This window comes from Mus pahari, chromosome X, assembly GCF_900095145.1.
Source record: "Mus pahari chromosome X, PAHARI_EIJ_v1.1, whole genome shotgun sequence".
Lineage (NCBI taxonomy): Eukaryota > Metazoa > Chordata > Mammalia > Rodentia > Muridae > Mus > Mus pahari.
In genome coordinates this window covers 41,723,624-41,746,826 of record NC_034613.1, presented here as the reverse complement: position 1 = coordinate 41,746,826, position 23,203 = coordinate 41,723,624, and the positions used below count along the sequence as shown (strand labels likewise).

Below are 23,203 nucleotides of genomic sequence, written 5' to 3'. Positions count from 1 at the left end.
TCTTCATGTAAATTGAAGTTTGTGGTTACCAAGAACCTTTGTGGTTTTCTCCTTTTTCTTTTTCTTTTTCTTTTTCTTTTTCTTTTTCTTTTTCTTTTTCTCTTTTCTTTTCTTTTCTTTTCTTTTCTTTTCTTTTCTTTTCTTTTCTTTTCTTTTCTTTACTTTTCTTGAGACAAGGTCTCACTATGTAACCTTAACTGGCCTGGAAGACACTTATGTAGACCAGGATCACCTTGAACTCACAGAATCAACCTGCCTCTACTTCCAGAGTGTTAGACTAAAACTATGTGTTATCATGCTTTGCCCTTTTTGACCTTTTCTGGGACTATACTGTTCCATTAAATAGAATCTAGGCATTTTTCTTCATGTATATATTGTATAGCTGTCAAATTTAATCAGTTAGCTCATTTAGTACTTAGTAATGTAGATGCTATGTAATGTTAACCGTAATTTCCTTATCGCCTTATATCCCCTACATAGACTACTATAAATCATTAAAAGCATGAAGCGTGGTAGCCTTAGCATGAGTTTTTATCTGCTTCGTTAGATATTTCCCTCACCTCCACATAAATAGAAATACTCCATTGAATTCAGTATTTTATTTAAGACCCTCTTCACACCCTTTGTCCTCACCACTTATTCTGATTTTATTTATGGCAGTTTATTTGTGTTTTTAAAAATATTTTTTGACATTTGTATACATAGTTAAATACTTTTTAATTACCCTTACTTTCCAGCACAGTCAAACTGGTTTCTCCATACAAATGCTTTTTCCCACATTCATGTCTTTTCTATACATAAATTTTAGGATACTTTGTAATCTATATGCCTGTTCTTACTCATTGACACTTGGTGTACAGACTCTCTAATTGGTTCAATTTCAACATTTCTTTTGAGCTTTATTTTCTTTGTATTTTACATTTTTTTATTTATTTAATGTGTATGGGTGTTTTGTCTGCAAGCATGTCTGTGCACCACATGTGTGTGTGTGATGCCTGTGGAGTCCAGAAATGTCACTGAATCCCCCTGAGACTGGCCTTATAGATGATTTTGAGTTGCCACGTAGGTGCTGGGTCCTTGGGAAAGAAGCCAGTATACTCTTGATCACTGATCTGTCCTTCCAGCACCTTGAGTTTTGATTTCAAATACCTGCTTTCTTCAAAGGTTCTCACTTAGATTTTCTCAACAATTGTCAGAATCTTTTTTTTTCTTATTTTTCTCTCTCTGAATGATGTACATATTCCAGGTTTTAATATAGAAAGTTAAGTGGTTAGCCACAAAAACGAGTTGAGTGTTTGAAGGTACTGACAATCTTGTTGTAATATTATAACTTTATAGTTTTTTCACAATTCCTAAAGTTTGGTTCAAAGTGTTTGCTTTGGTTTCGATAGCTATTTTGAGGTCAATAAATTGTGTTACTGAGAAAGAGATTTACTAGGCCCAAAGGCTATTGTGCTTCCGCTCTCCAGCTGGATACCAGATTTCTAGACCACATGTTCTCTTGATTGTGATTTTAAAGCCCATTGTGTGATGCATTTTCAAACATATTCGCTAGCTATGCATGAGAAGATAGGCCCTCCACATTACAAGCAATCAGAACCCTCTGGATTCCAGTGAATAATGTGCTTTCATACTGTGATTACATGAGCTGAGAAGAAAATTGAAAACTTGGGGGTTATTTTTGGTGTTCATGACAATCTCATGGTTTCTGAGAAATTTAAATGTTGGAAAACTCAATGAAACTAGTGCAAAGTCTAGAAATTAAGTTTCTGAGAGATTGTGCTTTTAAATTAAACTTTAACATTATTTCTCAACAGTACACATCTTAGAAAGTATTGGAGATAATTGATCCAGCTAGTGACTGTAACAATATCTTGTCTGGCACAAGAGTTTTATAAATGTGAACTATTCTTGATTTTATGGCATTATGTGTGCTTGTAGTGCATGTGTTTGTATGGGTATGTGCATGTGTACATGTATATGTATGCATGTGGGGTTGGAGCTTGAGATCTGGTATCTTTCCTGATCACTTCTTACCTTATTTTTATAATACAGACTCATACTGAATCTGGAGCTCACTAGTTGGCTCTGCTGACTGGCCGAATAGCTCTAGAGACCCTCCAGTCTCAGACCCATTTCTCTCCAGTACTGGGGCTACACATCTACATTTTCAACTTCGTGTGGGTAAAGATCATAAATATGGTCCTCATGTTGCAAGGCAGGTACTTTGCCCACTGAGCCATTTCCTCAGTGTTAACTATTATTAACAACTACAAATGTCAACTCTTTAAGATACCAGTTTTTGAATGTGTGGTAGAGTGCTAGGCAAAATAATCCTCAGGTTTTATTGACAATTTTGAGAAATCTAAACTCACTTTTGAAGTTTTTACTCAATACAATTTCCAGTATCCTACTTGATGACAAATTAGTATAGAAACGTTTTATATTCCTGACCAGAATGTAGTAGGAAAAAGTGAACTCTTACAAGTAAGAATACAGTGGAAATATGAAATATGCCAGATTTTCAGATTTGGAATGAATATAAAATGAAATGGAAGAAGGGGTCAGTGAAATTGCACTGACATTAGTGGAAGGCATAGACCTACTGATAGTGTCAGTAAGTGCTTATAACTTAGAAGGAAGGGGTTGCCTTTCCTGTGGTGCTTCGAAGCGGTGGATCCGAGTTGTTGTTGTTGTTGTTGATGATGATGATGATGTTGTTGTTGTTGTTATTGTTGTTGTTTTGGTTGTCAGCACTAGGTGGAAATTCCTCCACAGCCAGGCATTAAGCTCCAACACAGATCTCATTTGTTAGTGAAAGAAACCAAATAAACCAATACCATGGAGTTCACCCACCTATTTGGAACACAGACTGCCAAGGCATAATGAAGTTGTCAGTTCCTCATTTGTACATCAAAAGCTTCAGGTATCTCAGCCTGAACCTTTTTGAGTCTCTGTTCAAGGTTGTAGTGGTTAATAGGTTACTTTATCTCTCCGTGGCTCTGATAACTACTGGGTGCCCATTTACAGTTCTTTGGAGTATTTTGAATATTTGACGTGTACTTCATTTCCCACACCCCTTGTTTAAACCAGAAGTCTGAGTTTAGTTATCATGCCTTACAAATATAGGCACAAAAGTTATTTCCCAAATTACTGAGGCAAATGGGAGCTGAAAATGATAAAGTTCACAGAACGATTTTGCTGTTGCTTCTCTAGTCTTTATTCTTTCCCCCTCCCTCCTTTCCTTCTAATCCTGGAGATGTACCCAGGTCCTCACACATGCCTGGCAAAGTACTCTATCACTGAGCCATGTACCCAGACCTACAAAACTGTTTATCCTTGAAAGACAATTTAAATCACAGAGTTCAGAGGTTGCTTTCCAACCTCATAGTATTAAAGCCTTTGGGGAACAGCGGCGGTGGATTAGCCCTTAAGGACACATACTGCTCCTGTGGGGGGTGGGGATTTTAGTTCCCATATCCTGCCCTGATACTCCAGCTTCAGGGGACCCGCCTCCCGCTTCTGGCCTCGGACTCCCTCTTCTGGCTTCTGAGGACACTGCATTCACATGCACACCCCCACCCCCATAATAAAAATCAAATCTTGAACCCTATTTTACTTACTAGCTTTCCTTTGGGGCATCTTCAAGTTGACCTTGGGAGTTAGAAGACAACTTGTCCTATCTGGGCAACCGATTCTCTTCTGAGTGTATTGTAGTCACACAGCTTTGTTTAGCATTAGCAAGTCCATTGGCTACTTATGTAACATTTAATTAAAGTGTTTAAAAGTCGGAATATTTAAAGTTCTAAATTTCTCCTTAAAGAAATTTTCTATGAAGAATTGGTTTTGCCAATCTAGTATAAATCACTCTGGGATAGGAAGAACATATCAATTTCCTATTTTAGGAGCCCTGGGAGGAAGACAGCGAGATAGAGAACTTAATAATGTGTTCAATTTGTACTCCCTATGCTTCACGCTCCATTCTTTCCTACAGCAGCCATTGTTGCCCTCAACATGAATCCTAAATGACTGATTTATAGGCACATCTTTTCATCAGGTGTGTGATATGAAGCCTCTTGAAGTAGTAACTTCAGACACAAGGGTCAGCTCTCTTGTATAGACATTTCCACAGAATTCATTTCCATAGCACTCTCCGTTTCATAGCCTGCTACAAAGTTCAGCTCTGGTCTTTGAAATGAGGGTACATTTTTAAAGTAAGTGACAGTGACTCTACCAATAGTTTTAGCCACAGTATGTTTTCCGTTGTTTGGATGTTTTTTTTGTTGTTGTTGTTTTGTTTTTTTAACAACTGCTACTACTAAAGAAGGGATGCTAACTATCAAGGCTGAGACTGCCTTCATTTGCTGTAAGACTGTGATGTATTTGGCAGGGCGGCCCTTGTGGATGCTTCCTAAGTGTAGTGATGGATCTCTTTATGCGGCTGAATCACTATATGCTGCCTCACTCTATCTTCCTGACACATTATCACTCTTAGGACACTCACATTTTTGACCAGAGATAATGTGGTTCATGGTAGCACACATAACAACATCTTAGAGGACCTGAGTTTAGGCCTGAGTACTCCAAAACAAAAAAGAATTAGCTAAGTACTTAGGCTGTTTATAAATATTCAAGGGAAAAATAAACATTAGTTAGTAGTTTTTATTATTATTTTGAATGCAGGGCTTATAGGAAAAATACCAGTGGAAATTATTTTTAAAATTAAGTATTAGTGAGATAACTCAGTGGTTTTACCACTTGCCATGCAAGCTTGATACTCTGATAGTGATTGGCTATCAAAACTTGTCTTCTCACATCCACATTTACATGCATGTGTGCAGACACTAATGAATGAATAAATATTTTAAAGTATAAAATAATTCATGAAAAGATAAACCAATGTGACAAAATGAGGGTCACCTGTTATAACCGTAATGATCAAAAGAAATCATTGCATCTATTTTTTCTTCCATGACTCTAGATATAAACTGGGGTAGGTCGTTTAACGGGTTTGTGAAACAGTAACTAGACTGAACTGCTATTTACGGGGGGGGGGAGGGTATGTGATTTATGTTAATCTAGGGCTACTGTGGAAAACGTCAACAAAGGTTTAAAACAATCTTTGAAAATGTTCTTCACCTGGGTGAAGTACTTCCATTTATGGTCTCCTTTCTCTGAACAGAAGACTTGAGTGTTCTCTAGGATACTTGTGAAATCATGGTCTCCATCAGCCTTGCCAGGCATTTCCCATACGCCCTAAAGGGTGCACTATTGAGCCATTAACCAAAACAAAGGACCTGAAGCAAACTTGAAACTTTGAAGGCTTTTTAAAATCTTGTCAGTCTGCCAATTCAAGCAGGGCATGGCAGGTGTGTTGAAGATTTGTAAAGCCAAAATAAATGGCCACAAGAAATTCAGAGGTAATACAGATGTTAAGGGAAGCTTAAAATGGAAAGAAGTCAAACATTGTATTCATTGTTCTTTCTGGAGCCCTGGAAAAGTAATTTAAGGAGTGCTTCCTCAGCCATTGCATCTTTGTGGGCGTTGAAAATACTAGGCTTTGGTCATGCTTCTACTCTGTGTACTGACTTGGCGAGACGGAGTAGCGTAAAGGAGTAGGTTGGAAGCGTGTGGGCAAATGAGACAATAGTGCCTATTGGCAATGAGCTTTTCTCCTTTGGAATAACTTCCTGTTTCTATCAGATCAGCAGAACGTAGTTCTCACTACTTTGGGGGAGGGAGTGACGAGGGAGAAAGAATTTTTTAATGAAAAATAAAAGGAATCCTTTAAAAAACTGTATTTTTCAAAAGATGTACTTCCTGGTGAGTTTATTGTATGTGCCATAAGTTTTTATACTCTCCTTATATTTTATCTAGTGGTCTTATAGATGAGCATTATTTTGAAGTTTATAGCTGTGAGAAAATACTCAAATTCACTGTTCCATTGCTTTCAAAACCTAGAGAGGTAGACATAACTCTGATTCTCACAAGGTAGTGATGAAGTTCCATCCTAGCAAGGTACAGCTGATAGACTAATGTTAAATTACTGTGCCACCTTAGTATCCTTCTAACTAGGAGTCCTTAGAAGCAAAAAAGTACTTGAGATTCTGATGACAAAATAAAAGGCACAAAACAGAGAAGCCATATTCTTTACTGTCGGGGAGTTGGACAGAGCAAAGGTATATCATGCAGACAGCTAGAATAACTAAAAAAAAATGTGATCTTTGCCATAAGAACGACAGAGTGCTTTGATATGGTTTAAAAGGCTGGCTATGGAGTCAGACTGCCTGGCTTGGACCTCAGCTCTATAACCTACTTAGCTATGTGAAGTGGTGCAAGTTACTTAACTGTCCTTGCCTCCATTTTGCCATCTGTAAGATGAGAGCAATAGAATCCTCTCCAGGAGGAATCTAGGCAGCAATAAATCTTAGTGTGAATAATTCCTCAGTATTTCTCTTCATGTCTCACTTCGGTGCAAGTGTTTAAGAGTGGATTTAAAGTGCATTAATTAAGTCATAGTACCTTGTGTTCCATTCATGGTGAATTAGAAACTTGTGTTGAATTCACAATATTTAATGTCTACTCCCTTCACCAACTCTCTAATATAATCTTTCCAGTTCTCTGGATCTTAAATTAGTTCTTTATCTAAATGAACATAAGAAATTCCACAAAGCCAGAGATCTTATCAGTATCCTCAACCGTGCCTGGCACATCGCAGATACTGGTACATGTTGGTTCAGCATAACTTGGGGATATTATGAAAGGGATGATACACACCAGGCAAGAATGGAATGCTGTGAATGAAGCGTAACCATACCACAAAATGAGTAGCTTTCCTCTCTTGAGATTCCCAGGGGAGATAAACGTCTTCTGTGGAGATGTGTGCAGAAGGCTTGGACTCAGAAGATACTGCCTTAAGTCATGGCTTTAGCACTCACAGCTTAGTAATGTCAAGTCAGAGGTTTAACCTTAGGACTTCCATTTCTTTCATCAGAATGTTTGAGTTATCACTCGTGGTTTAGAGGATTTTGAGATAGCATGAGAAAGTCCTACCGTTCCATTCTCAGCACTTCCAAACAAACCCTACAACTACAAACTGCAGTCTTCCAGAGAGCCCCAAACATCAATACAGTCCTAGCATGTGGAAACTCCAATACAGAAAAGACCAAACAAACACACCAATTTCATGCTCTGCACTGGAGGACTCTATATCAGAAAAGGCCCAACTCTTCCTGTTGCTTGACTATAAAGCAGCAAGGCTAAAGTTTGCCTGCTGCCCAAGCTAGATGACCTCAAGAACATAAGCAAAGCCTGTCTTTGGTGCAGTCTTTCTAGTACAACCACAAGAGAAAAAGTCAGACTCTCACCAGGTCCTTTGGTTGTTGTACCTCATTTCGTCTGAGCCAGCTCCCTAAATGTTTTCACCCTGAAGGAAGGAAGACATGTATTGGCTAGAACCATATCGAGGAATTGGCCTGGGTCCTATCCAAGGTCATAGGAAAAAAAAATCCCTGTTCTCCAACCCGCTCCTAATGTTACATAGAATGCATGCCTAGAGGCCAGTTCCTGTTGCATATTTTTATTTGTGTAGCTTCAGAATTAAAGATTATAATTCATATCTGTGTTTCTACATGATAGGCCTCTGTAGAAAAGTCTTCCTCCAGATCTTTGCTATTTATGTTCAGACCCTTATAAATAGTCTTCTTTTTTGGTGGTTGTTTTTCTTTCACATACATGATTTAGTTGCAAGATTAAATGTTAATGTAAACTTATACACTGCAGAGCACTCTTATACAGTGTACGTTCCATAATATACTAAGCCACTTCGAATATGTGAGCTGGACTTGCTCTTGGAGATTACCTTAGTTAACCAACAGTGCTGAGATGTAATGTCTAAGGTGAATACAATCAAACTTGGAGTCGCCAATCCCATTACTCGGGAGAGTTGCTTGTTTTTTCCTTTATATATTTTTGTTGTTGCTGCAGTTACTGTGCCACTTTACACTTAAAAAAGTTTTTAAAAATAAGTTATGGCCTTATTAGGCAATATTTCACATACTGTCCAATTTATTCATTTATAAGTGCACAATTAGTCAGGTCTTTGTGATTTAGAGCCAGCATGGTTGGCATTGAGTTGCAGAATTTGTAAATAATATTTCTGTAAACATTGCCAGAATTTCAAACTTTTTGTAATAATATAATGAAGCACTCAATTGCTAGGTTCTATAACACTAACATGTTGTGGAAATAATCATAAGTTTATCAAAACCACTGCACCATATTTCTTCCATTTGCCTGACAGCTTTAAACCTTTAGAACATGGCTGTATGTGTAACACAATGTGAAGGGGACCCCAGAGCAGTGAGAGTAGTCCTGGAGCTTCTGTTGAAAGCCCACACGATGCTCCCAGAGCCATTGTTGAGTAATTAATTGTAATTCCACATTCGCAGTTAGCTATTAAGTTTTCCAGAGGGGGACTAGAAAATTCACTATAGCAGTTGTAAAATTAAGAAGACTAGTTTGTTCCTGAGAGAGAAATGTAATACTTCCTAAGACGTCAGTAATCCCAGGTCTTTAGTCAAATGCCAGCTTAGTTCAGTAAGCTATAAGAAAACAAAGTCATTTACAACACATTTTAGAAAACTTTCTCTGAAGGAAGTCAGAGGGAAAAAAACCATGGTTTGCCATTGACTAGATAAGCTTAATTGCATTGATGAGGCATTTAAATTCCCAATGGTAACTCAACAGTCCAGTGATTTTGAATCTCCTCTGGACCATGAAAAGACAACCAATAAGGGGTTGATTGTGTAAAAGAAAATAAGTGAAAGATTTCCAAGAGTTTGAAGTTCACCTTGGATGCTGTTAACAAGGTAGTTGCTTTATTGGCCGCTTAGAGCTGACTTCTGTTTTGCTGTTACTTCCGGTTGCACACATGGCATATCATTGGCAAATTAACTTTGCATACATCTTTTTGGCTGAGTTGCTTGCCACTGTTGCTGGTTGACACTGGGCTAATTGCAAATCTTCAAGCTGCATAATACCTAACATATTGCTTCAACAGCGCTTTCTGTCTCACCTACCTGTGTGTGTGTTGAAATCTTCCTTTCATAAAAACTAATAAATAGCCTGGGAAATACACCCAGGAACAACAGTCCTAACTGCTCAAGGAATTTTCTTAAATTGAAAGCACATTTTCTACTTCCACCCCCGATTTCACTTCCTAGGAAGTGAGTCTCCAGCTGGTTGTGTCATGAGTGTTTCATATATGTTTTCCATGCATACATGCATTCCTGAGTTCTGGTTTGAGGGCAAATAATAGAGACTGCAATTGGCCATGATGAGATTAGTTTAACGACAGATTCTTGGTGCCTCTAAAAACCAGACACACACAAGTAAATTGAATGTGTAAAGGGCTGTCATATTTTCTGCATAATGGACACCAAAATGCAGGATACCCTGAATGTGTCAAAAAAAACAATGATCATTTTTAAGAGACTGGGGTGTTGCCCAGTTTTGTACTACACTGGGAAATGCCCTTTTATTGATTATAGCTGACTGTACTAATTTGCAGTGTCTGTGTAGCTCCTTCCTGTTATACATAGACTAGTTACATCTCTTTCAGAATCTAGAGTGTGAAAGGAAGCATTGTAGTGGTTTAGCTAATTTCATTTATTTTTTTCTTGCAGGTTCTGAAAAGTGCCTTTTCTGAAAACTCTGCTGCTTGGATTCTACTCTAGAGCTCTCTTTCCAAGCCCTGTCCCCACATACGCTCCCCATCCCTACCCCTACACAACCTGCCTTGCTTGTAGTTCACTGTCAGCAACTTGCCCGTTTATTTATTTCTCTCGTTCTCAGTTTTCTTAGTCATTTTTTCCTCCCCTTGATTTTGCAAAGCTATATTTTTAGGTTGTAACATCCTCCCAAACTTAATCTTCACAGCAAAGCATTGGGGAGATAGACTTCTCTCTCCTCGATCGGAGACCATCCACAAATTGAAGGGCAGCCAGCAGCATATGCTTTTTGTAAGAATAATTGAAACCACCAACTAGACAGCATAGGATTCTTTTGAACGTCTGCCAGTTATTTGAAGCCAATTCAGCAAAGGAACAAAATATAGCATTCAATGTCTTAACCTTTCTAGTTGCCTTCTTAGGACTTGGTCTCTAATTTGGTTTTTTGGTTATTCTGATACAATGTTGACTTACTATGTGGCTTTTAGTGTTTGACCAGATCAGGCTTGACTTTAGTGAGAATCTAAGTACTAACAAATACTCCACCAAAGCAACCTGCTCTCACTTCTCATTTGGTTCTGATTTCTTTAGATTCCTTGAACCATCTGCAGTCATATTATTCTCTGAAGAGGGTGCACTTGATTGCCAGTTTGCTCTCAGTATGACCCCTGTCAATGTAGCTCTAATCCGTGATACCAAGTGGCTGACTTTAGAAGTCTGTAGAGAATTTCAGAGAGGAGCTTGCTCTCGAGCTGATGCAGAGTGCAGGTTTGCCCATCCGCCAAGAGTTTGCCATGTGGAAAATGGCCGAGTGGTGGCCTGTTTTGATTCACTAAAGGTGAGTGTCATGTGTGTGAATGCACATAATTGCTTCAATGTGTTGATTTCTAGACATTTGAAAAGAAGATGTGCTAGAAAAGAGTAAAAGTAATAATAACATTATAAAATTATGTATTATTTGGTGTAAGGCAAGGCATACCTTTTTGTGTGTGCTGAACTAAGCCAGTTGAAGACTCATTATACTGGTCAACTATCAAGATAGATATACTTGTAAAAGGAGAACTCATGGAATTTTGTAGGACTGAGGTATTGTAAACTTGCGGAAGTTTAAACAAGTTCTCTCTATGTACCTTTGTCTGGTCTGTAACTTACTATGTAGACCAGGCTAGCCTTGAGTTTGTAGTAACCCTTATGCCTCTGCCTTCTGAGTACTGGGCTTCCAGGTATTTACCACCAAGCTAGCCGATTTACCATCTCATAGGATTTTAATTTCTATCTAGAATTTAGACTTTAAAATTTTATTAGAATTATTCATTTTGTGTTAACTATGAATGTTCTGCCTGTTTGTGTATATGTCTAACATGTGTATGCTTGTTACCCACTGGAGGTCAGAAGAAGGCATCAGATGCCCCAGAACTGGACTTATTGATGGTTGTGAACCACCATGTAGGTTCTTGAAATCAAACCTAGATCCTCTATAAGAGCAACAAGTGTTCTTAATCACTGAGCCATCTCTCCAGCTCGTAGAATTATGGTTTTCAGTACAGTGACCAAAATTCTTGTGAAACAGAGGAAAAAAACCCTTTGAGGAATTACATTATACATATATGTATATATAGCTTATTCTGCACATTAGTAAGATATAAATGCCATATAAGAGCAGTCACCAGTCAGATGGAGCATGTAAGTTAAAACCTCACTGTTTATGAAGATTAGGCATGTTGTTATAAAACTAACCTCACTAATGCCTCTCCTTGAACACACAACTGAAAACTTCTAATTTGTAAGTATTAAGAAAGTCTTACTGCCACGTTTGTCAAGCTTAAGTATAGCAAACTATGAGGGCAGGTGCTATATACAGGAGGACATAAATGATCGTGTACCATGCGAATGTATTCATTTTCATGTTTTATTCAATGTTTTCATGTTTTATTTAATGTAAGGAAAAGAATATCCAAATTATACCAGAGAAGCAAAACATGGGAGTGGAGTCTTGTTTTAACAAATAGATTTGCTCTCATGAATTTGAAATGAATTTTGAAATTACAGGCCTATGAAATAGGTTTAGCAAGAATTTTTAGAAATTCTGTGATATTATGTGACTGTCATAATGATCAACTTTACCCCACTAACATTGTCATTGCTTGCTGCTGTATTGGCTACTACAGGTGCATTTTTTGTATGCTGCTTTCCTCAGTACATTTTCAAATGGCTTGCGATGCATGACTCTTATGATTGGGACCAGAAGTACTTCACAATTTAGAGTTCTTCAGATTTGGGGCCATTTTCATCTTCAGATTTGGGGTTATTTTCATGTATATGATGAGATAACCTTGGGATGGAACCCAATTTCAAACAGGGAATTCATTTATATTTTATATATAATCTATACAGGACCCATACGTCATTTTCATGCAGTGTTTTAGTTCATCTATTGTTTGATGCAAAATGAGGTTGTGTATGGTGTTTTCCAATTATAACATTATACTGGTGCTCAGAACATTGGATTTTGGAACTTTTTAGTTTTTCAAATTAGGGATGTTCAACTAAAAATTATGAAGTTTTGCTTACTTCTTGGTTGCTAGTTTTTATGTGGACCATTCGAGTTATGGAATCTCATTATGGTAAAACAAAGGGTAGTACCAACATTGAAAAACTCTGAACTGCTTTTATTTGAAGCAGATCTAATAACTAAAAAGGTTATCTTTTTGGCTAAGCCTGGTGGCACACACATTTTTTCCCAGAACTCAGTGGGCAGAAGCAGGTGATTCTATATTGAGTTCAAAGCCAGCCTGGTCTACAGCTGGGAAGTTTCAGGCCAGCGAGAGCAACATAGTGAGATCCTCTCTCAGAAAAAACGTTTCTTCATTGTTCACTTCATGCTGTATCTACAGTCGTTTTCTGTGTATTTGTTTCAGTTTATTGGGACAGGACTGGGATGTGTGTTGAGCTTGTTAAGTCATGGCACCTTTCACCCTGGGCACATGCAAGTCCAGGCATTGTACTAGGCCCTTTCTCATCTTGCTTCTGGAGATCTGGAATATAGTTCCAGCCTTATTAATCCGATCTTCCAGCTTCTTTGTCTCTCAAACCTTGAATTAGTTTGTCTTTAATAAATGCATAATACCTTCACTACCTGGCTTTCACAATGTCTGCAGAGATTCCAAAGAGACAACACAAACAAGAAACAAAAGTATAAGTACAAAGTGAGTCAAGTATAAGGTTAACTTCTTACAATTAATGGAGTGTTAGTTTTAGGAGCTATTAAAAAGGGTTCCATTTAGGTAGAATTTATTACTTAACGCTGCAAGCTCATGTGCCCAAATCCATTGTGGTGAGGGTGATTTTAGTTTTACAGTTTACATATATATCAGTGTTCTGTGGTTTACTCTGTGATAGGGAATTCATCATGGTCTAAAGAATCTGTCTTTCTAGGCATCATAGAATGAGGGAGATACACATCTCTATAATCTTTTATAGACTTCATGTCAGTGTTTCTATTAAAGGCAAAAGAATGCTTACTATAAGGTAAACACATTGAGGACAATAATAAGTAAATCACTTAATTATTTTCATATGCTATATTCTCTTTTGGATCCATTGCTCTTAAATTCAGGCATTGTGTTAATTTCTTGATGATCAGTCAGACTAAATAAAAATGATTTACATAATTCCTACAGTTTTAATTTCTTTTCATGAAAATTAAATATTTCAAATATACAAAGGCTTTTATATAACTATTTAATTTGCCATTTAGATAGCACATTCATCAGAGTCCCATATCTGCATAAAAGCTTTGTATTTCTTTCTTTCTTTCTTTCTTTTGTATTGCTTCTTATCCAAGATATGCATGAAAGCTATCCTGAGATCAGGGTAATTGACCTATGCTGCTGTACTCCTATCATATTCACAGCAGACAGAGAACGTGCCTTAATTATTGCCAACACATTCGTTGTTCCTCTTGAATTTGTATAATTGAAGCAACATTGAATTTATCTGTGTACTGTTTTTTTTTTTCATCAGTGGTTAAATGAGCAATCGTTTGATGATTTGTAGGCTGTTGGGGTTTTTTGAGTCACACATGCATGAGTGTGAATATGTGTGTGCATGAGTGTTGTATGCGTGTGTGTGTGTGTGCGTGTGTTCCATTAGTACTAGCTACTCAAAGAAATGATAGTTCTTTGCCTACATTATAAGCACAATAGACACTGTCCTATTGTCCCCTCGTAATGAGGGGAGGTCATGAAAATAGGAAAGGTGATCAGAATGGATTGATTGTGCATTGTGCTGAAGGGCTGCACCAATAACTACATGAACGCTGCACCATTCTCAGATGGGAATCTAGTTTGTGATGCCTGTAAATGAATTATCAGCTACACAGAAAAGTCTTGTGTCTTGTTACTATGCAGCTGTTTATGACTCAGTTGCCTTGTCTTCTTAGTACATTTAGTTCAAACTTCCCTGAGGCATTGATTAACCCATCCTATACTGATTCCTTGGTATTACGTGCTGGCATTGATTTCGATTGACATTTAGAATGAATTCCCTGTAGATTTAACAAAAGACTATATGTTTGTGATTGTTTTCATAGCCACCTGCTTACTCTGCATCAAAAATATCAGGCATATCTTGAACCTCCCACTCTATTCTTGATCATCTACCTGCTCTACTCCAAATACATAAATGTATTGCATTATAGCACATTGACAGCAATCATCTACCTGTCCTAATCTGCACTTTGGGTGGTTTGACAACTGCATGCTAGTTAAGCCTCAGCAGTCATAGTCAGAGGATAATTACGTTAATCCATATATAATCTTAAATGACAGGAACTGGGAGAGTAATGTAAATAACATCATCCAACTTTAAGCATAATGATACTATGAAAAATAAAACATATTATATATAAATATCAATATGCTTGTAGGTAGTAATTGGCTGTAGGATTCATATGTTCTATATTTGAGAGCCACTAATCACAGCAGTTCTCAGTAGCCTAAAATTAACTTAAGTATTTGGGAGCTGAGACTGTAGCACAGTGGTTATTTGCCCAGCATAGTCAAGGCCCTGAGTCTGAACTCCAGCCCCATACAATAAAGACTATTTTGACTGTATATTTGCTTCTGCACATTTGCTTAGGTACAGCTTGCCAGACACCAGACTCTGACCAGAGCTCCAAGGATTACACAAGATATAGTGCCATTTATGAACTCCAGCAGAGAGGGTTGCTTGCACTATCAAGCCTGTCTTTCTGAGAGTCATGAAACATAATGTTTTACTTAAAATATCTTGGATATTTCCCTTAAAAAGAATATACCTTCATTTATATAGTCTTTTGAGGAATATTTTTAAAAATCTCATTTGAATGAAAACTGGACTCTTGATTAGCACCCTAACATCCTCAGATTCTTTGAACTTTTTGTTTGAAATAAATTTAGATTTAGAGAGAAGTTGCAAAAATAATAGATGCATTCCCTGTATACCCTCCAGCAGATTCCCCTAAGTGTTAGCAGCCTGTACCCCACACATGACAGAATCACCCAAACCAGAGAATGAGCGCTAAGCAAACCTCCTAAGGAAAGGACTTGACTTCAGTTTCTCCAACTGGTCTCCAAAGGCTCAGCAGTTGAGATAATTAGTTTAAGGAAGTTTTGTGTCCATAGAATTTAAAACAAAACTAGGAAATGAGGAATTTTGGCTGCTGAAAAACTATTCAATTAAAACCCTTTACCATTTCTATGTGAGGAAACTGAAGAAGTAGTAAGAGAAAGTTAATTTCCCAAGATCCCTACAAAGTTATCGGAAGAACTTGATGATTTGAGTCTTTATTACAACTGAGAAGAAAAATGGAGAAATATCAAAGGGCTATTTAAAGTAAATTTTATGGTTCAAGCTTAGTTCTTTTTCTGGGGTTATGTGTTAAGACAGGATCTTAGAAGCAGCCAAGACTAGTCTCTAATTCTTGACAATTCTGACTCAGTCTCTCAAGTGCTGAGATTACTGATATGAGCAATAATGTCTAATACTCTTAGGTTATTGTTAATCATTTAGACTGTTTGTTCCACCAGGTGCCCAATTACAATTTGGCTGCAAGGTGGGAGAGAAATGGCTTTGAACTATGGTCCTATAAAACAACATTTTAAGTAAAGTCAACTAGAGTAAATAAGTTACCTGACATAACACACAGTTTAATTGCTAATTGCAATTTTGATTATACCATTCCCATGTGATAGGAGACACTTGAAAATCTGAAATTAAACTGTGTGTTATGTCAGCTCCTTGGTTATGAAGAAACTCTTCCCTGTTAGGGCAATATAGAAATAATTTTGTTTCTGTTAGCATATGAAGTCACTGAAAATACTGTCCTTTTCTAAACCATGTTTTTGTGAACTGTGGGTACCAGGTAACTTATTTACATTTGAAACTTGGAGGGAGGTTTTTTTAGGAACATTACTTTGTATCCAGAATATCATTTACTGACTTCTCATTTTCCCCCAAGAGGTAGACTTTCTGCCTGTACCATCCTTCAAGTAACATTCTTTCTCTAAATCCCATGTCATTTGATCTTCAGCTTTCAGACTTACATTCCCCTAAGTGTTAGCAGCCTGCACCCCACACATGACAGAATCACCCAAACCAGAGAATGAGCGCTAAGCAATTAAATACTCTTAGGTTATTGTTAATCATTTAGACTGTTTGTTCCAAAATGGAGAGCAAAAAGGAGATACCTTTATTTACACTGTTACAATCTAACATTCTGCTGATAGTTTTCTCAATTCCCAAGCACCAAAACACTGAGTTGTCTCTGTCCATTCTTTCCCCCAAACCCTGCATTGTTGGGTTAGTTAACCAGATTGGTGGCTGATTTTTCATAATACTCTCTAATGTTGTTATGTACTTACTAGTAAAGTGCACTGGCTAGCTGGTGATAGCTGTCACCAATCCCCTGGAAATATTAGAGTAGCTGTTTAGCCTCAGAATGGAAAAAAAAACCTTAGAACTCTAGTTCAGCTTACAGACTTACATGTTTCAGAGGAATCATAGATGTCTGATGTCATTATCTTTTCATTTCCTTGTGTGTATTGAACTATATAATTAATGTTTGGATTTTTAAAATTTGTTTTAGCGATTAGTGATGTATAATCTGGATTTGTAATCCTCTTTGATGTTTTGGCATTGTTTGGTTTTTCTTTTAGTATTATTAATTTATTTGATTAACTAGTTAATTAATTTTAGAGAACTTCTTTCTATGTATCCATGGCTGTTCTGGAACTCACAGAAATCCACTGTCTCTGCCTCCTGAGTGCTGGGATTAAAGGAGTGGCCAGCATGCCTGGCATGTTTCAGTGTTTTTATCCTTATACTGACAGTTACTTTACCCAAGGTCAAGTTTACTGGCAGATGTAATTACACATATATTTAAGTTCTGCTTTGTGTTGTCTTGATGTTGCTCTCTTTGTCAGTGTTTGATTTTCTAAATGATCTCCCTTATCTGCAATTAACCACGTGATCACTAGAAATAGAATAAATCATTTACATATTTTATGATACATTTGTGCAGTACTATTTACTGTCATGAGTAATCTGTTATTTGGTTAAAGAACATATGGCTATAGGATACATCATTAGAAATAGTTTTCTAGCTATGACTTTATTAAATGTATATATGTCTTCAACTGGATGTTTTCTATCGTCAATGAATATTTTTTCCTGCTGAAATTGATTGTCAACACACTAAAAGTTGGTATAAAAATTAACCTTTGCGGGCTGGTGAGATGGCTCAGTGGGTAAGAGCACCCGATTGCTCTTCCGAAGTTCCTGAGTTCAAATCCCAGCAACCACATGGTGGCTCACAACCATCCGTAACGAGATCTGACTCCCTCTTCTGGAGTGTCTGAAGACAGCTACAGTGTACTTACATATAATAAATAAATCTTTAAAAAAAAATTAACCTTTGCACCTGCCCATAATCTTCTGGCTAAGCATAGTGAGGGTGGTTTCCAAACTGTGAAAATCATCCCTAAGTTTGAAAGTGTAGAACCCATAGAAATATAACTGTGTTAAATACAGCACATTCTCCTAACCAAGATATATCTTGTGTGCCAGCCACAATTTGCTGACAAACTACATAGTAGCGATATTCTAACTCTTCTACATACAAACATGTACAGAGTGTGTTGCTGCCTTTTTGCATTGCTGGGAATCGAATTGAAAGACCAAATGTCTGCTAGCTACCAGCTCTACTGGTGAGCTGTTGTTGTGCCCCATGTTTTCTTTGCCTTTCTTTTTATTGGATATTTTCTTTATTTACATTTCAAATATTATCCCCTTTCCCGATCTCTCCCCCTCGAAACCCCATATCCCACCCCCTTCCCTACTTCTATGAGAGTGTTCCCCCAACCCACCCACCCACCCACTCTCGCCTCCCCACCCTCGAAATGCCCTGAGTGACCTCTAAGTCTGAGCCCTCCTGCCCGTTCCAAGTGCTGGAAATACAGAGGACTTCACACTCTTTATCTAGCTTTGTTTTATGCCCTGAAATACATTGTGTGGGCAGCACTGTACTATCCCTAACGTTTTACCCAGAGATGAGATTGTTTTAAGATACATTGTCACATTGTCCTCACTGTTGTCCATGGGCCTGTTTGTGAACGATAGGAACACTGACATTCCAATTTGAGGATTCCTAGCATCTCCAGGAACACTGTGTTCTTGCTTCAAAGATTTCAAAATACCTAATGGCAGAAGTTGGGGGGTGTTTAGTGAATGTTTATGCTCATCACTTATGTAAACTTACATTTTTCGAGCTTCTCGGATAGCATAGTTTGCATTTTTTTCAATTTCTTGTTTTTTTCATTTTTTAATAGCCAAAAAGGTACCTTATATGGAAGTCCCTTCAAAGGGCTGGGGCTGCAGGACTTTGGAGGACTATTTGTGGTTTGTTAACAGAATTTGTATAAATGTCAGGGGTTATTTAATGCTGAAAGTCCTGTTATATCCATTAGAAGTTCTATATGAATTCAATTCCCAAAGACATGATTTGTTTAACAAACATTTATTGAAACATCTTAATTAGACACTGATTAGGCTCAGTACACAAAATTATGGAAGATGTAACTCCTACTTGATGTCTTAGTATAAGGCGGCGCTGTCATGTGACATAAGCCATTTATTATCTCACAGTTAAAAGAGTCCACAGGAAGGACAGGACTGGGATTATGTCCAGCTGTAGAGGTGAAAGACACAGACATGGAAGAAGTGGTGTTTGAAGCATTCTTTGAAGAAGGGATAGACAGATATTCTGGCAGAAGGGATAAGCTAAGCAAAGTCAGAAGGGGGATGCAGGTGTGTCTGAGTGTTAAGTTTGGAGAGGAGTGGGCTTAAAATTCAGTGAGCCACAAAGAGAATGTGACTGTGGTAAAGTGCTTGCCTAGCATGCATAAGGCTCTGAATTCTGTCTTCAGCACACATGGAGACAGTACAGAGTTAGGACTCTAAGATTTATTTTGTAGCTGTGAGAAATCTAGGGTACTTTTTAAATGACGTGTGTGTGTGTGTGTGTGTGTGTGTGTGTGTGTGTGTGTGTGTTTGAATCAGGTCATGGCAGTGGTAAGAGAATGCCATCACCTTTGGGTACATATTTATCAATCTGTTGTAGCCCCATAAGTCACGTGTTCAACTTGAAATTAGATTGCTTGGATGAATTTGCAGTTCCTGAATCTTTTAAAAGTAAAGACTTAATTGAATATCATTGGGTTGTCACACTAATATTTTAACATAGTTTTCAGTGATAACCATGTAGGAAAGTTTTGATGCTGGGGCTCTAGTAGTATTTCTCTGTAGATAAGACTACTAGCTAGTCTTGCAGAAGACCTGGGTTCAGTTTCTGGCATCCACAACCATTTGTAATTCCAGTTCCAGGGGATCTGACACCCTCACCTGTCCTCTGTAAAGCACCAGGTACAAATGTGGTGCACAGACATCCATCCAGACAAAACTCCCATACACAAAGGAACTAATGTTTAATTAAAGAAAATCCGAGTGGGAAATCAATGGATGGTTGAATTGTCAAGGTGCTTACTCTGCAAGCATGAAGACCCGAGTTGGGATACTCAGCTCCCACCTAAAAAGCCAGGTGCACATGCTTGGAATCCCAGGACTGTAGGTGGAGAATGGGTGGTCTCTAGTGAATTCCAAATTCAGTGAGGATCCTTTCCAAAAGAAAAAAGAAAAACATGATACAGAAGGACGCTTAGCATCTACTTATGCCCTCTACATACTTGCATGCATATGTGGATCCCTCCAAACCTGTGCACACATGTACCACACACACACACACACCATATATTTTAGACTGGCTGTAGTGGCACACACCTGCAGTCCTAGCAATGAGAGCTTGAGAAAGAAGAATCACTCATTTGAGCCCAGCCTGAGGTACCTACTGAGAGCCCATGTCAAAAAAAAAAAATGTTTAAATGAAGCTTTAGTAAAGATCTCCCAGTCTGTTATTTTATTTATTTTGTGATAGGTGCTATCTTACTATTATAACTTTTTGTGACTAGAAAGTAATAGTGCCTTTAAACTAAATGCACTTGTTCAGTGAAACAAACATCTTATGGATGAAACTTTTATAAAATTATCACCAACTTTCTTTACTCAATGACATTTAGCCTAGATTTGAAGGCTAATAAACTACAGATTTGTGCAAATGGAATTCTATCCCTCAGAATCATAGACCTGTTCTTTATTCAAATGTTGTTGGATATTCTATAAATGTTGCATTTTGTGTACTTTTACCTTATATTGGTACCTTCAGTGTTTTTCTGTCTGGCTACCATGAACTATTATTTTTTTTAAAAAACCTTGTGTGATAATCTAGCAAAATTTAAACATAACTTTGTATTAAAATGTTTAGCACAAGGTAGCTCATCAATTAAAGTATTATTAGAATTAGGATTAATGATAATGAGATCATTCTTATTTCTTGGAGTCTGACCATAAAGGCAAAGAAAAATTGTAATTCAGGGAAGCCATGCAAACACTTTTTAAAAAATCCTCAATAACTACAATTTAGTAGAAAGACTCTGCTTTGAAAAGAAATAGAAAAGTACTAAGAGTATAGTCTGAAAATATAATTTTATGGAGGGTATCTAGGCAGGCATATGAATTATAGTTTTGAATTTTTTAAGTCAGTACAATCTTTTGCACTCTCCCCATGTTTATGACTGTTCCTGGATAGCAATGTCCGGTATTCAAAGGAGAATATTCTGAGCCCTGTGAAATCCTCAGTAACCCAGATATGAGCCAGTTTAGGCAGCTGACTCTGCTTTCTTTCAAAAACAGGAAAGATGAGCATGGTGGCTAGGGTCTGTGATCCCTGAATTTGGTGGTTGGAGAGAGAAGCATCAAAAACTCAGTCTTCTGTGGCTGTATAATCAGTTCCTGTTCAGCCTGGGCTACATGAGACCCCGTCACAAAACACACAAATAACAACAGAAGGACAGACAGACAGAGTCAAGTTCCAGGAATATTTTTTTAAATGTTTTGACAAAGAAGAAAATAAAGTATTTGACGTATTTAGTAGCATTCAGCTGAAGTCAGCTTTGACAATGACTTCCATAACTGTGATTTGAATGTGCTAATAGACAACTGACCTGTCAAAAGAATCAAGGCTCTTTTCTTCAAATTTTATGCCTTGTTTTGATGTCATGGGACATCTATTCTGTGTTTTGAGAGATATGTCAGGGAAATTCCAAGTCTCCCCATAAAACTCGCTCTTTCTCCTTCTCAGCTATCCAGAGTCATTCTGGTCACCTTTGCTATCTCTGCTATATTCCTAAGTCCTCAATGGGCTTCAAGTCCCAGTGTTCCCTCTACTTTTCCTTAGGCTCTGTAACTTGGAGAGAGATGAAGCTGACCTTCCATGATAAGTGTAGTATTGAATGGTTTCCTTGATCAGGGAGAAAGCAAGGCAATTCAATATGTTTTCCTACTTTCTTACGGTTATCTGAAAGCTCTATCTTACATTTGGGGCCCAGTCATGAACTTTCCTCTAGATTTGGGATATTTGATATATTTATCCATTTTAAAAGAGTATCCTGTTATCCCTACTGCGTCAAGTTTACTCTTCAGGACTAATGTGATGATTCTATTGGAAAAATACCTTTCTTCTTGGTCCCTTTCAAAATCTGTAGATGAATGTAGCTGTCTGAGTGGAAACAGAGCAGGTCAGCATGGGGAGAATCTGCTGCTGGGTCTCAGTTGCCTTTTTGTTTTGTTTTGTTTTTAGTTTGTTAAGTTCTTAGACAACTTCATTTAGACTGGGAACATTCCAATATTGAGAACTAGAGATCTCAGGTTAAAAAGCGGTTTCCAGTGATACAATCTCATTTATACACAAATCACATCATAATGTGTGGCATACATTCAGTATAAGTATTTTTCAGTCTAAAGGAAAAGTGAAGAAGAAATGCAGTCAGTGCAACTGCAACTAATCTTAATATAAAATGGCAAAAGAAATATACGTGCAAATTGTCGAATGGGTGTTGGTATTTTCTTCATTATGTGAAAGAGGGCGACTGAGAATGTACAACAGCCGTAGTATAAGGCTCTTAGGGCTTTACCAGCACTATGTAGGAGAGGAGATGTTGTATGTGTGTGTACACTTGTGTGCATAGTGAATGTATACAAATAAGCCCATGTATGCACATACAGAGGCCAGAGGAGGACTTTAGATGTCTTTCTCTAGTTCTCTCTGCCTTATCGCCTGGAGACAGGGTCTTTTCTTGAACCAGAAGTTAGCAGTTTCAGCTGGACTGGCCAGCCAGGGACCTCTCAGGATCTTGTCACCAAGGTTACAGATGAACTTTGTATCCAGTACTTGCTTTGAAAGTTGGGAATCTGCTGATCTTCAGCTTTAGTTATCCATATTGAGACACTGTACTTAGCACTGGGTTGTTTGTTTTGAGGTAAAAGCAAGAAAATGCTTTTACCTCATATTTTCCAGATATGTGTTTCTGAGGGATGAAGAGGAGGAGTAATGTTTTCAAATGACTAGAGCTTCTGCAGCCAGTGAAGGAATGAATTTAAGGCAAACTGGGGGGAGGTTTTTTTTTTTTTTTCAATTCCATTTGAGTCCTTAGCAAACACTCAGAAAAACACTCTGGCAAAGGTTGGAGAGCAAATATGCTCACCATGGAACCAGAGCTCTCATGTACTTACTTGCCATTATAACTAATAGCCCTATTTTTGTAATCAGAAAATGAATTCATTTCCTAGTAACTTTGAAAAGCCTCATCTTTCGTTTTAGTGATCTACGTTGGCTTTTGCGTACATCACTGCTAGCACCATTACTGATGTCAGAGTCATGGAGGAAAAATGGGCAACTCTTCCCTGTGGCCTTTTAGAAATAGAATTATCAGCAACAGGAAAAGATGCGTGGTAGAGAGCTAAATCTACTGTTTGATAAATAG

General features: G+C 37.7%; 1 protein-coding gene across 6 annotated transcripts in view; it reads left to right on the top strand.

The window, feature by feature from the left end:
• The window catches only part of Mbnl3 (muscleblind like splicing regulator 3), a 97,299-nt gene that overhangs the window by 31,957 nt on the left and 42,139 nt on the right, over positions 1-23,203 (top strand). For 3 of the 6 annotated variants that reach the window (XM_029534235.1, XM_029534234.1, XM_029534236.1), the window contains exon 2: positions 10,323-10,569. The exons of the other annotated variants lie outside the window; for them this stretch is intronic. In XM_029534235.1, coding sequence (XP_029390095.1) covers positions 10,393-10,569 — 177 coding nt within the window. In that variant the 5' untranslated portion in view covers positions 10,323-10,392. The remainder of the gene's footprint in view (positions 1-10,322; positions 10,570-23,203) is intronic. 6 annotated transcript variants of the gene reach the window in all.